The sequence below is a fragment of the Amblyomma mixtum genome, chromosome 4 (genome assembly GCF_055824585.1).
Source record: "Amblyomma mixtum isolate Tamu chromosome 4, ASM5582458v1, whole genome shotgun sequence".
Lineage (NCBI taxonomy): Eukaryota > Metazoa > Arthropoda > Arachnida > Ixodida > Ixodidae > Amblyomma > Amblyomma mixtum.
This window is the reverse complement of record NC_143015.1, coordinates 94,717,342-94,729,587: the sequence shown is the minus strand read 5'-3', so window position 1 is coordinate 94,729,587 and position 12,246 is coordinate 94,717,342. Positions and strand designations below refer to the sequence as shown.

At 51.0% G+C, this 12,246-nt stretch overlaps 1 protein-coding gene and 1 pseudogene across 7 annotated transcripts in view; one reads left to right on the top strand and one right to left on the bottom strand.

Annotated features, from left to right (window-relative positions):
• LOC149347461 (uncharacterized) overlaps positions 1 to 12,246 on the bottom strand; it is a 283,383-nt gene that overhangs the window by 74,238 nt on the left and 196,899 nt on the right. For 6 of the 7 annotated variants that reach the window (XM_089587139.1, XM_089587137.1, XM_089587135.1 and 3 more), the window contains exons 6-7: positions 9,696 to 9,800; positions 1,101 to 1,240 (exon numbers count right to left, since the gene is read on the bottom strand). In XM_089587139.1, coding sequence (XP_089443265.1) covers positions 1,101 to 1,240; positions 9,696 to 9,800 — 245 coding nt within the window. Of the gene's footprint in view, positions 1 to 1,100; positions 1,241 to 9,597; positions 9,801 to 12,246 lie in introns of all 7 variants that reach the window. The other variant, XM_089587141.1, reaches the window with a different exon arrangement.
• Positions 2,001 to 2,992, top strand: LOC149347469 (uncharacterized; annotated as a pseudogene).

Below are 12,246 nucleotides of genomic sequence, written 5' to 3'. Positions count from 1 at the left end.
GTAGGGTTTCTGTAGCCTGACTTCTGTTTCGCATATGAATTTTTTACACGCTCGCGTTGACAGCGTGAATATTATGCAGATTTTAACGCGACAGTGTTAAGGACCCCGAGTCGCAAAAAAGCCGGTGTCGTCGGTGGCGGCGCTGGCCGTGAGCGAAAAATTCCAGAAGCATTATTAAATAAAACTGAGCAGGAAATACATAAACCGCGACGAAAAGGATATCTAAAGAATATCCACAAAAGTTTCTCCGCATTTCCTGGCCGCATGTCCTGCCAAGTTTTTATAGGGATATTCCTTGGATGTTAATGTTGTTAGGAAGGCGCCGCGCGCAAGTGACGTCATGTAGTCTTCTAAAACCTACTAAGTTAAAAGCGCACAGCAATCCACTGTAAAAAATACTATGTTTCACATGCGGAGAAACCGTGGACGAGTTTTGTTTTGACAGTACTAAAGAATGTAGCGTCTGAAGGCTACAGGATCACCCGTCTAGCATGTAAAATGACTCTGTACGCCCGCAGACACTCTTTACTGCCATGAAATACGCACTTTTTAGTTTTGATGGAGGAACACACGCCATTTTGTGGCTCATCGAGGAGCCTGGCATAGGTTGCCTTTCTTATTAAATAGGCAAATAGGTACTACGCATTACATCTGCTCACGATCAACTTAGATACATTCACAGAGTTGCTGACCCTTGGATGAGCTGTATTGTTGGTGGGGATTCCAATAGAACTTGTCGCTCGAATCGCAATAGGGAAGCTGGTTTATCGCCTTCAGTTCACCAAATTTTGCAGTGCAATAATCGCTGAGGTTGTTTCACAGGATGCTAACTTGGTGGAATCAAAACGCGCTTGATAAAATCGCCTGCTGTTTTGACCACGTTGAGGGGTAATCACATGACGTGAGGTGCACCATTTTATTGTCCAGCACATAGTTTCAGCAGTGCAGGCCAGAACAGGAGGTGATGATAACATTAGACACGCCCGAAGCCTTTCGAAATTCCCCACAGGCAACAAAATTACGGCCGCTGTGACGTCCACTCAACACACCCGTAGGACATGCCAACCAATCAGGAAACAAGATAGCCAGAAATTCCTCACGGGGCCTTTGCTGTAGGACGAAGGCTGTGACGCTGTCTCCACTATGGCTCCTGTCGCTTCTGCCGCGAAAGACGCACTGCAGAGGGGCCAGTGGAGTTCCAGTGCCATTTCCATGGAGGATCGTGGCGAGGCCGGCGATTCTGCATGAGGACAATTGTGAAGGGTAGTCATCACAATGAGGCAAGAAAAAGTACACCGGGTTCAAATGATTTGACTTCTGTTTCTGAAAAAGAGGGAAGAAATCGTCTTATCTTTCCGTTTGCGCCCTGTGCTTTGCTTTGTGCGATCAAGTAAACCGGAAGGGTACGAGGTTGTTTCGCTGCTCGGAAAGGACACTTGAAAAAGCCAAGTCTCGATATTTTGCTCTTCAGACGATATTAATAATGGTTTATGACTCAAAGAACTCGTTTCCTGCTTTCATTCCAACATGGGACAATTTGTTACCCACGCTTATGAAAGTTGGTACAATCGTGTTCTCAATCGACAGTTTTAGCAGAGCGTAATTGCGCCTCCGCTCACGGTTCCCGCTCACCCTAACCGGAGCGTTGGCCATAAAATTTTTTTTTAGCTGAGCGGGAACGAGGCGAACTGCGCAAAGAGCCTCTGGTGTTGAAATGTGAAACTAGGCAATAGGAAAAAAAGAATAGCTTTATTTTCCGTCGCAGTATAAAGGCATATTTTTGCACGTAAACATGTTATAAGATGTATGGTGAAATGCACATGCTGTTTTTGAGCAGTCGTTTTTTATTTCTGTTATCGAGCACAGTTGCGAGCCAACGCCAGGTCAGAAAGTAGTCGTGATGAGGCGATCCTCATGTTCGTTCCTCTGCTGTCTTGTGCGCGATACCTGCAGCGTTTGTCTTGTACCGCTAGCTAGTGCTTTGCTTACGAGCCGGCGTCATGACACAAATGAGGAGTGTGCTGCAAGACCCACTCTTGTTGAGTCAGCTCACCTGGCGCGACATTGAAGACCTTTTGGTAATGGAATTGTTTTCTGTTACTCGGCGAGATCCGCTTTCGGCGTCCGGGTATCTGAATATCGATGCTATGGAAAATGGACTTTTCCAATGTAGTTTCGCTTCGAAAAAGCTGATATTAGAAGATTGAAAAGTGCTCTGCTCGTTCCCGACGTCATCGCGACGCCGCAAAGAGTGATGTTCTCCGGAGATGAAGACCTGTGCATCACTTTGCGTCGCCTGTCATACCTGAACAGGCTCTGCGAATCAGAGCAACTTTTCAGCCGGCACTATTCAGTGATTTCGTCGGTGACCAGCACTGTGCTCTCGCACACAGAGGACAACTTCGTTGACCTCCTAAAAGACGTGAACAATCACAGCTGGCTTGATTTGCCTACAATTGAAGCATTCTCCCAGGTAAGGAATTCGTTCGAATTTCTTAAACCACCATTACAGACATTTACTTTGCAGGCTGTGCATTTCAAAGGGGCTCCCCTCCACAACTGTTGGGGATTCATAAACGGAACCGCCCGAGCTATCAGCAGGCCATCAACTAGCCAAAAGCTTTTCTTCTCTGGACACAAACGCATACACGCTGTGAAATATCAGTCCATCATGTGTCCGAACGGCATCATATGCCAGCTCAGCGGGCCATTCTTCGGTAGCCGGCACGACGCTGGTGAGTTCCTTGTTCAGCTTTTTTTGGCATGGCTTGAGCACAACTAACTTTTGTAGAGGAAGGAAACAGCGAGTTAACCCGTTTACTTATTTACATGTCTTTCAGGTATCCTGCGGAAAAGCGAGACATACGAAGAACTGGAAAAGCTTGTCCAAGGGCACAGCTACTGCTTGTATGGGGACCCGGCTTACCCATTGAGTCCACTGTTGTTAAAGCCCTATGGTGGAGGCAATGCATTTCGCGGAGGCCGAGGCTGAGAACCTATTCTAGTACAGTCGGGGACAAAAGTCTCCGGACCACGTGTTCCTCAAACGAAGATTATAGCTCTACTGCCAGACAGCGGCTGGAGACCGCACTTGTGGAGATGAAAGGACAAAAATTTAACTTTTACCTCCACAAGTGTGGTCACCAGCCGCCGAATGATAGCAAAGCTATCGACTTCGTTAGAGAAACACGTGGTCCGGAGACTTTTGTCCTGTTATTCCCAAGTCTGCTCCAGACGACTACGTCGTCGTCATCAAGCCCCGGACCCGCGTCAGGTTGTACGAGACTTTCCAGGAGACCGGCTACGGCCGGGCGTTCACGGCTCTCCTGGGCACGCAACCCGCAACAGACCTTACCATAATACCGGTAAGAGACCAAAACCTCATTATTGTTCAGACTGCGAAACCTGAGCTAGCCGAACGTATCATCGGCGACTATGAACCTAATGGACCCGACGGGAGGGTTCCCCTTGTGGGGCACCTGCGCCAAGACGGCAAGGACGTCTGCTACGGCGTCATTACCGTCCGTAACTCTGAAACTACTGACTCGCTCCGTACTAGGCTCCAATGGCGCTACGGCACCATCGTGGAAGTGCGTAAAAATGGGACATCCAACAAAGCGAGACTGACTTTCGCCGGAACAGAGAAGCCACGATTCGTGCACTACGACTCGGAGCTTGTACAAGTTAGGCCTTACCAGCGAACCATTCCAGCCTGCCGACATTGCGGTGTGGTCGGCCACCGCGTGGACGCCTGCCCCGGCCAGAGGCTGGACCGGTGTGGCCTGTGCGGACAGCAGGCTCTACTCGTTGAGGGGGTGCGGGCCCCTCACCAGTGCAACCCGAAGTGTTCAGTGTGCGGCGGGGCCCATGCCACGGGGGGCCCTGCGTGTACGGCTAAATATCGCGCTATCCAGCCCCCGCATGCCGAGCGCGGGCGTAAATCGAAGCGGAACCGACGCAAGCGTGGCAAGCGTCGCCCGAACAAGCTGAAGGCCAAGGCTCCCGTCCAAGCCATGGACCAGACTGTGAATTCCTCTACTGGGAGCCAGGGAAAACCTCCAGCTGCGCCACCGCCGCCTCAAGCCGGTGCAGCGAAGCCCCTCGGACCTCCCCTGAACGGCGGCTCCAAGACGTGGGCAAACGTTGTCAAGCAACACTCCCAGGTGAGCGGCGCGGGCAGGGCAGCTTCTCCCTTCCCTCCCCCTTCCCAGTCCCAACCACGGACAATCTCTGCCGAACAAAAAGAAATATCTGCTCTCCGCGAGCAGGTTGCAAATTTTCAAAAGCGCCTCGCAATAGCGGAGGCCCGCCAAAATTCCCCCAACCACACCTCTGCCTCACCCGCAGCAGAGGCAATGGAAAGCGACGCAACCCCTTCAGGACAGGCTGCGCATGCCCTCACGGCACTCGAGGCGAGAGTGAGCGCGCTCGAAACTCAAGTTAACAACAGAATATCCGCATTGGAAACGCAAATCAATGCCACACTTACGGCGGCACTCAACAAAATTAGCCACCTTGCGGCATCTATCCCAAACCTCATAACCGCTCAGTTCGCTCAACTCACCCGCGCTCCCAAGCGCGCTGGCCCGCTCAAAACCTTCGCAGGCCGGCAGCTCAAAGCGTCTAGGCGTCGAATCGCCAGAGAAGAAGAAGAGGTCCCCTGTGCCATCCCCAGTATAGAGAACGCTCCTCTATTTGGAGCCACTGGCTCTCAAGCCTCCTCTCTCCAAACTCACAACTCTACCCTTGATCATGGCGGGCGCCCCTAGAAATAGGAAGCATCCGCGAAGCAATTCGATCCCTATTCAAATTGTACAGTGGAACTGTCGCGGATTCAAGGCACGCACAAAGCGAGCCGATCTACGCCTTTTCCTTACAACTTTCCCAGAATTACCTGCTGTGGCGGCCCTTCAGGAGCCAGGAAATGGCGCCACCCTTGCCAGTTACACGGTGTACCAGCAGGATGCGCAGAGCTGCCTCTGCGTACATAAAAATTACACGGCCTCCCAGGTTGACCTGGATCTTAGCGCTAATTTCTCCTATGTAATGGTGACGATCCTTCCGCTACGCAAACAGGACCCCCCATTGCACATACTCAACATTTACTGTCCCCCAAAGCTACCAAATGTTACATTCGCAGATGTCTTCAGCCGAGCTTTGAAGGTCGCGAATCGGGATCCCCTCATAATCGTTGGGGACTTTAATGCTCCCAGCACCTTATGGGGGTACACACGTGAATAGAAACGCGGACGCAAGTTGGCGGAGCTTGTTTCCACACTGGGCCTTACTCTTCACACGGATCCCGCGCAACCCACTCGTATAGGTAACTCCGTTACACGCGATACGTGTCCGGACCTCACCTTTACAAAAAATATTCGCTATGCAGATTGGAGGAACACCGAGGAATCCCTCGGTAGCGACCACTGCATAATTACCACTACAATCCATACCAAGCCACTCACAAGACCACAGGCCAATGCAAAACTACCCGACTGGACCAAATTTAGGAGCAGCTACACCAATCCTCAATCGATAATGGACAGAGGATACTCAACGTGGTCCCAACACCTAGTATCCCACTTGAAAACAGTCGAGCAAAATGTTCAACTCTCAGAGGCGAGCCCGGCGGTGGATAACCACCTCCTCCACCTCTGGGAGGCACGACACAGCCTAGTCCGCCGCTGGCGTCGTCAAAAACACAATCGGAAACTCAAAATTCGCATCGCGGATATCACCCAACAGGCGGCACAATACGCGGCCGAACTCGTCGACTCCAATTTGGTGCACCGATGCAACACTGCAGCTCGGCAAATGTCGAGTCGGAGTACGTGGCGCCTCTTCCGCGCCCTTATTGATCCGGTACAAACCCGTACTGAGACACAAAAACAGCTTCAAAGAGCTATACATAACTTCACTGGAGACACGGCCAAACTGGCCGATGCGCTCCGCGACAAATATTTGAGTATACACCAAGATCCCCGTGGTCAGGCGTACGCGTATGCAGGTTCCGAGAACGCGGATTTGGATCAACCGTTCCAGCTCCATGACCTAAAAGCGGCCCTGGCTAAAATGAAGCGAGGTACAGCACCAGGCCCGGACAAGGTGACGGTAAAGCTTATTGCCAACCTCCCAGATCCCGCCTACGAAACTCTCCTCGATTACTTCAACACTATCTGGATTGGAAGCACACCACTCCCCATAGATTGGAAAACGGCACTAGTAACTTTCATTCCCAAGCCAGGTAAAGCCATTAACACCGACAACCTCCGGCCCATCTCCCTCACTTCGTGTGTGGGGAAGCTGATGGAGACTATGGTCCGTGACAGATTGTCGGCTTTCCTGGAACAGCAAAACATTTTCGCAGACACCATGTACGGTTTCCGCCCACACCGGTCCGCACAAGATGTCCTGTTGCAACTTCACAAGGAGATTCTCGACCCCGTCGAGCACCCCAGCAATGATAAAGTAGTCGTCGCACTTGACCTGCGGGGGGCTTTCGACAATGTGACCCACGAGATCATCCTATCCCACTTGTCGCAAACAGACTGTGGGCGCAATACTTTCAATTATATCAAACAATTCCTTACAGATCGCCAATCCTATATCCGGCTGCAAAACACAGAATATGGCCCATATCAACTTGGAACACGAGGGACCCCACAGGGAGCTGTCCTCTCGCCATTACTATTTAATCTGGCCATGATGAAGCTCCCTACCCAGCTGGCAGAGGTCGCCGGTGTGCAGCACGCTCTGTATGCGGACGACATCACCCTCTGGGCAACACAACAATCGGTTGGAGACATTGAGACCAACCTGCAACAAGCGGCAGCTATTGTGGACGAATACGCTCGTCGCTGTGATCTTGAATGCTCCCCAAGCAAATCGGAATTTGTGCACATACGCCCCAACTCAAAGTGCACAACCAAAATTGCCCTTTCCCTACTTAGCGGACCGATACCTGAACACGAGGAGATCCGGGTACTGGGGCTTTTCATTCATCATAGGCGCAAGATAGACACTACCCTAAACAAGCTACGTAAGGTGGGGGCCCAGGTGGGTCGGATGCTCCGCCGGGTGTCCAATAAAAGGGGGGGAATAAGATTCAAAGATGCCCTGCGGCTGGCTAATGCATTCGTGACCAGCCGGATTTTATATTCGGCTCCCTACCTCCACCTCCACCTACGCAAATGCGATGAGAATGCCTTAGAAGTAGTTCTCCGCAAGATTTATAAGAGAGCGCTCGACCTCCCCATAACGACGTACAACAAGCGTCTCTTCGGTCTGGGGATGACCAACACCTTTGGGGAGTTACGAGAAGCTCATCTTAACAATCAATACTTGCGCCTAAGCAAAACACCTGCGGGGAGTCGCCTTCTGACCCGCTTACACATATAAATACGCAAAACATACAGAAGAATGGGTCCGCATCCCTGAAGCCTGGCGCTTTGCACTCCAGGTGCGACCCCTTCCGAAGAACATGACTGCAGACACCCATGATGGTCGCCGTCTCGCGCGGGCGGAGGCTATTTCTCAACAATATGGCCATAAGCCAGGTGTCTTCTATGTGGGTGCGGCCGGCCCACACCATGGGGGTTGGTACACGGCGGCCGTTATCCACCAAAACACTACAGTTCAGGGCCTTACTTTCCGTGCCACAAACATTACATTTGCGGAAGAGATCGCCATTGCACTGGCCGCCGCAGATCCAGAGTCCCGAGTCATTATTATGGACTCCAGGGGCGCCTGCCGCAATATTGAGCAAGGGTATATTGCAGACCGTGCTTTCAAAATTCTGCACGCATGCGAATACACAGGGTTTCCGACCCATCGTACCATCGTGTGGGCTCCGGCTCATGCGGGTCTTGAGGGGAACGAGGCAGCCGACGCTGCCGCCCGCGCGCTTACTCACCGGGCGTCGCCTCATCCGCAGCCTGATCCGGAATTCAATTTCAATCCGGCTATCACCTTTAAAGAGATCACCTCTTTTTATCAAAACTTTCATGGTCTCTATCCCCCTCCCTGTAAAGGCCTCACCAGGGTGGAGGAGCGCTGGCTTCTCCGCCTCTATACCAATGCTGTACTGTGCCCGGCAGTACTTAAGCACTTCAATTCTTCCTTCTCGGGCGCGTGCCCACACTGTGAGGAGGAGTTTTCGGACACCTACCACATGGTGTGGGCATGCCCTTCCAATCCTGCCTACCCACCCCACCTCCACCCCACTCGAGAGGACTGGGAAGCTGCCCTGCGCGGCTGCTCCGAACTCCATGCCCAACAGGCATTGGTAGCTAGAGCCCGGACCACTGCGGAAGCTACAGGGATCCCGGACTAGGGATCCCTCCTAGTGTTTGTAAGGGGCGGGCCCTTCCGGCTCGCCCCATCGACCTCTCACTGTAAATAGGAATAAAAGTTTTCCTCCTCCTCCTCCTCCGCTGCGTCTGGGCGCGAGCCGAACGGAAGTGCCGGTCCGCTCACGCGCTCCCGTCTGACGGTTCGGCGCATGCGCAGTAGCGCTCCCGCTAGCCGGCTTACCGGAGCGGAGGCGCAAATACGCTCTGCTAAAACTGTCTAATACTGCCCTGAGCAGTTAATATCCACTTAAAAAATTTTAGTCCCAGTATGCTTCGCGTGCCTCGGGCTTCTGGCCCAACACGAACGCTGCTTGCCAAATTCGTCGAGAGCGTTTCATCGAACTGTGGAGCGAACTGGAATTAAGGTCATTGTCTCTCTCTGAGTCAGCGGCATTGCCGCGCTCATCAAAGCGAGCGCTCCGTCGCTGTGGAGCGAACCTGAATTAAGGTCAATGTCTCTTTTTGCGTCAACGGCATTGCCGCCATCATCACAGAGAGAGCGTTTTGTCAAACTGAGGAACGAACCAGAATTAAGGTCAATGTTTCTCTTTTGAGTCAACCGCATTGCCGCGCTCATAACAGAGAGCGATTCATCGAACTGCGGAGCATACCGAAATTAAGGTCAGGGTCTTTTTGGGTCAACGGCATTGCCGCCCTCATCACTGAGACAGTGCTTCGTCGAAGTGTGGAGCGATCTGGAATTAGGTCAAGTTCCACATCCAAAATCGCGGAGAGGTTCCTGTAAGCACTCCACACAGAAATATTTGTATGTGTGTGGCATCAATGAAATTCAGCATATCCACTCGCATGTTGAGAGACAAAATATGCTCATGCCTAAAAATTTACTTTCTAGCAATAACAATACACCCTGTGAAGATATCTTGCTTTCCAGTACCTTCTTTCTTGCCTAGAATTTGCGCCTCGGGAACTTCCGATTCAAAAGAAGTTCATGAAACTCATAATTTCCCCAAGCTGCACAGAGTGTTTACGTTGCAGTTAGCCGCGCTCAGGCCCGCGTTACTTCCTGGGGCTCTCAAGTACACCTCGAACATTTAGTAGCATACATTAGTAAATTTCCACTTATCCAGACAAGGCAGGCACGCGGTAGCGAATTCAAGGCCATCTGGCATCACAGCGACGTAAATCATTTCGCACAATGCGTACCAATATGCTCTGTTTCATACTGGCTTAGACCACGTGCGGGAGGAATTATGCATTGCCTCAGTGAGATGTTGACATGTATGCGTACCGTGTGTGTCGAGTTGGACCAGAAGCTTCCACTTATGGAGGCCACCACCTGGTCCCTCATGGCAGCCAAGGTCATGAAGCCGGAAAGCAATGCCTCACCACGCACGTGATGTGTGACACCGAGGGGCTTCCCGTCCTCCGGCTGCATGGTGTTCCTGCTTCGGACGGATGCCAGGACATGCTTCTCAAATTTGGCCCAGCCATCTGCAGAAAGATGGTTTGGTGTTCATGGCGTTGAGAATAATGAATACTTCTGGAAGAGGCGCGGCTCTCTGGTGTTTGAGGAACCAGTGCCGTATGAGAGCTGCTTTGAGTATACAAACGGCACTTGCTCGATTCAGTGTATTGAATACGCCCAGTGCTTTCCCAATGCTCACATAAGCCAGCCGAGAACGGCGATTGTAGTACTAAAGTGACTTTATGAAAAAAGAAAACTATAGTTTTCTTATATAGCTGTGGTTTAACTGCTTAGAGAGCGAACTTTTGGTGTATCGGTAATGTTGAGTGCGTTCGGGGCACAGGACTGCAGCCCGCGCACCCTGCCACCCTGGCAGGTGGCAGTTATATGAATGGTTTATCCCGAGTGGTTCGGTTTGGTAGTTGGTGGTTTAACGTCCCAAGGCAACACAGGCTATGAAGGACGCTGTAGTGAAGGGCTACGGGAATTTCGACCACGTGGGGTCTTTCACGTGCACTGACATCGCAGTGTACTCGGGCCTCTAGAATTTCGCCTCCATCGAAAGTCAACCGCAGCAGCCGGGATCGAATTTCGATGGAGGCGACATTCCAGAGTTGCTAACGCAGTGAATGCTGCGGCCTATTGCTGCAATGCCGTCCCAATGAATGCTGCAGCTTAATGCTGTAATGCCCCGTGTCTGTCTCAACATTGTCAGCGATAATGCATGCAACCCACATCTCTCTCACCATTGCCACGCACCTCAAATCGCGATGGAGGCGTCCGCTGACCCAGGGAGCCAGTTATGCACACTTGATTTCCTTAGTCTAGAACGCTGTCAACGCCTATGAACACAATGAGCACCGAAGGCGTATCGAAATGAAAATTGAAAGTTGGTTTAGAAGAAGGAAAGGATGGTCTAACATATCTCCGTGGACACTCGGAACGCGCTGTACGGGCAGGAATAAAGGAGTGAAAGATGAAAAGAGGTGAGGTAGGTCTCCGGGATTCGACCACCTTGAACTTTAAGGAGCACTGATATCGCACAACAGACTAGCGGATTTAGCGCTTCGCCCAGCGCCGCGTTACTGTCAGAACTTTGTGAATGCCAATGCATGTAGCACACGTCTGTCACTACTGTCATGTCATGTCAAATAGCTTAGGCTGGGACTAAGGTGCTTACTGTCGCAGGGGTGCAGTTATGCGCCTTTCGCTTGCTTTCGAAGCTCGCGAACTTCTTCGGTTTCGGCGCATCTCTGGAGTGGCTGAAGGTCGCCGAAGGTGAAAGCGATGGAGTAGGCGAAACTCGCAGAAAATGGGGTAGTAAAGCTTTCGCTTTAAAACGAAAGTTTATTCACTAACAATGATGGCAGAGGAAAGAGGCCAGCAAATTTTGTGTATTGTGTAACCTCGTCACCTACAGCAACAGCCTTATTTCATGGAGGCTGGAAGACCGTGCTAAGGTGGCCGCGCACAAGGTGTTCGAATCGCCGTAATGGCATGGAACAATGGAGAAGCAGCAGGCTTTAATAAGTGTTCACTAAAATCCTCAGGAATTCTTACGGACCTCCCTTCGATACATAAACCGCAGCGAAAAGCATATCTAAAGGATGTGCGCGGGAGTTTCTCTGCAATTCTTGGCCGCCTGTCCTGTCAAGATTTCGCAGCAAGATTTCGCAGGGATATTCTTTGGATGTCAGTGTCGTCAGAAAGGCGCCGAACACAAGTGATGTCATGTAGTCTTCTAAAACGAGCTAAGTTAGAACAGCATTGTAAACTACTGTCAAAGTTGCTGCATTCCACGTGCGTAGAAACCGTTGACGGGGTTTCTTTTTGCAGTGCTAAACAGTGGAGCGTCTCAAGGCTATAGGATCACCCATCCAGCATGTAAAAGGATTCAGTACATCTCTCAGTCTGCCGACAGACAATGTTTGTTGATATGATACTCGTACTATTTAGTTTTGCTGGGGAAACGGATGCCAGTTTCTGGCCACTTAAGGAGCCTGTCACAGGTTGCCTTTCATAAATAAGCGGAGAGGTACCGTGAATTAAAACTCCTCATGTCAATTTAGCCACATTAACAGAGTTGCTGACCCTTGGTTTAGCTGTAAAATTGCAAGCGGTTAAATGCTTTCGTTCAGCAAAAAAAAAAAACTGACTGAATGAAAACATTTCGGTTTCTCGCCCTAGTGGTGCAAACTTTGTCATCAGCCGCGACATCGTAATGTCGCACCGCTGTGAACCTTTCTGTTAGCCGTTTTCATGCATGTGTAGCAGAAATGTACCACGTGTTATGGCTGTGTTGAATGATGGTGGGCACAGTGGAATTCGTGCTCTGGAGGAATACACTACACTCGTGCACCATACATTGCTGTAGTTCCGCAACTAAATGGTGATGGACATAACGCCCCCAAATATTCAGATGCACATAACCTGAAAGACAAAGCGGCTGCAGTTACTGCTGCCTCAGTCTTC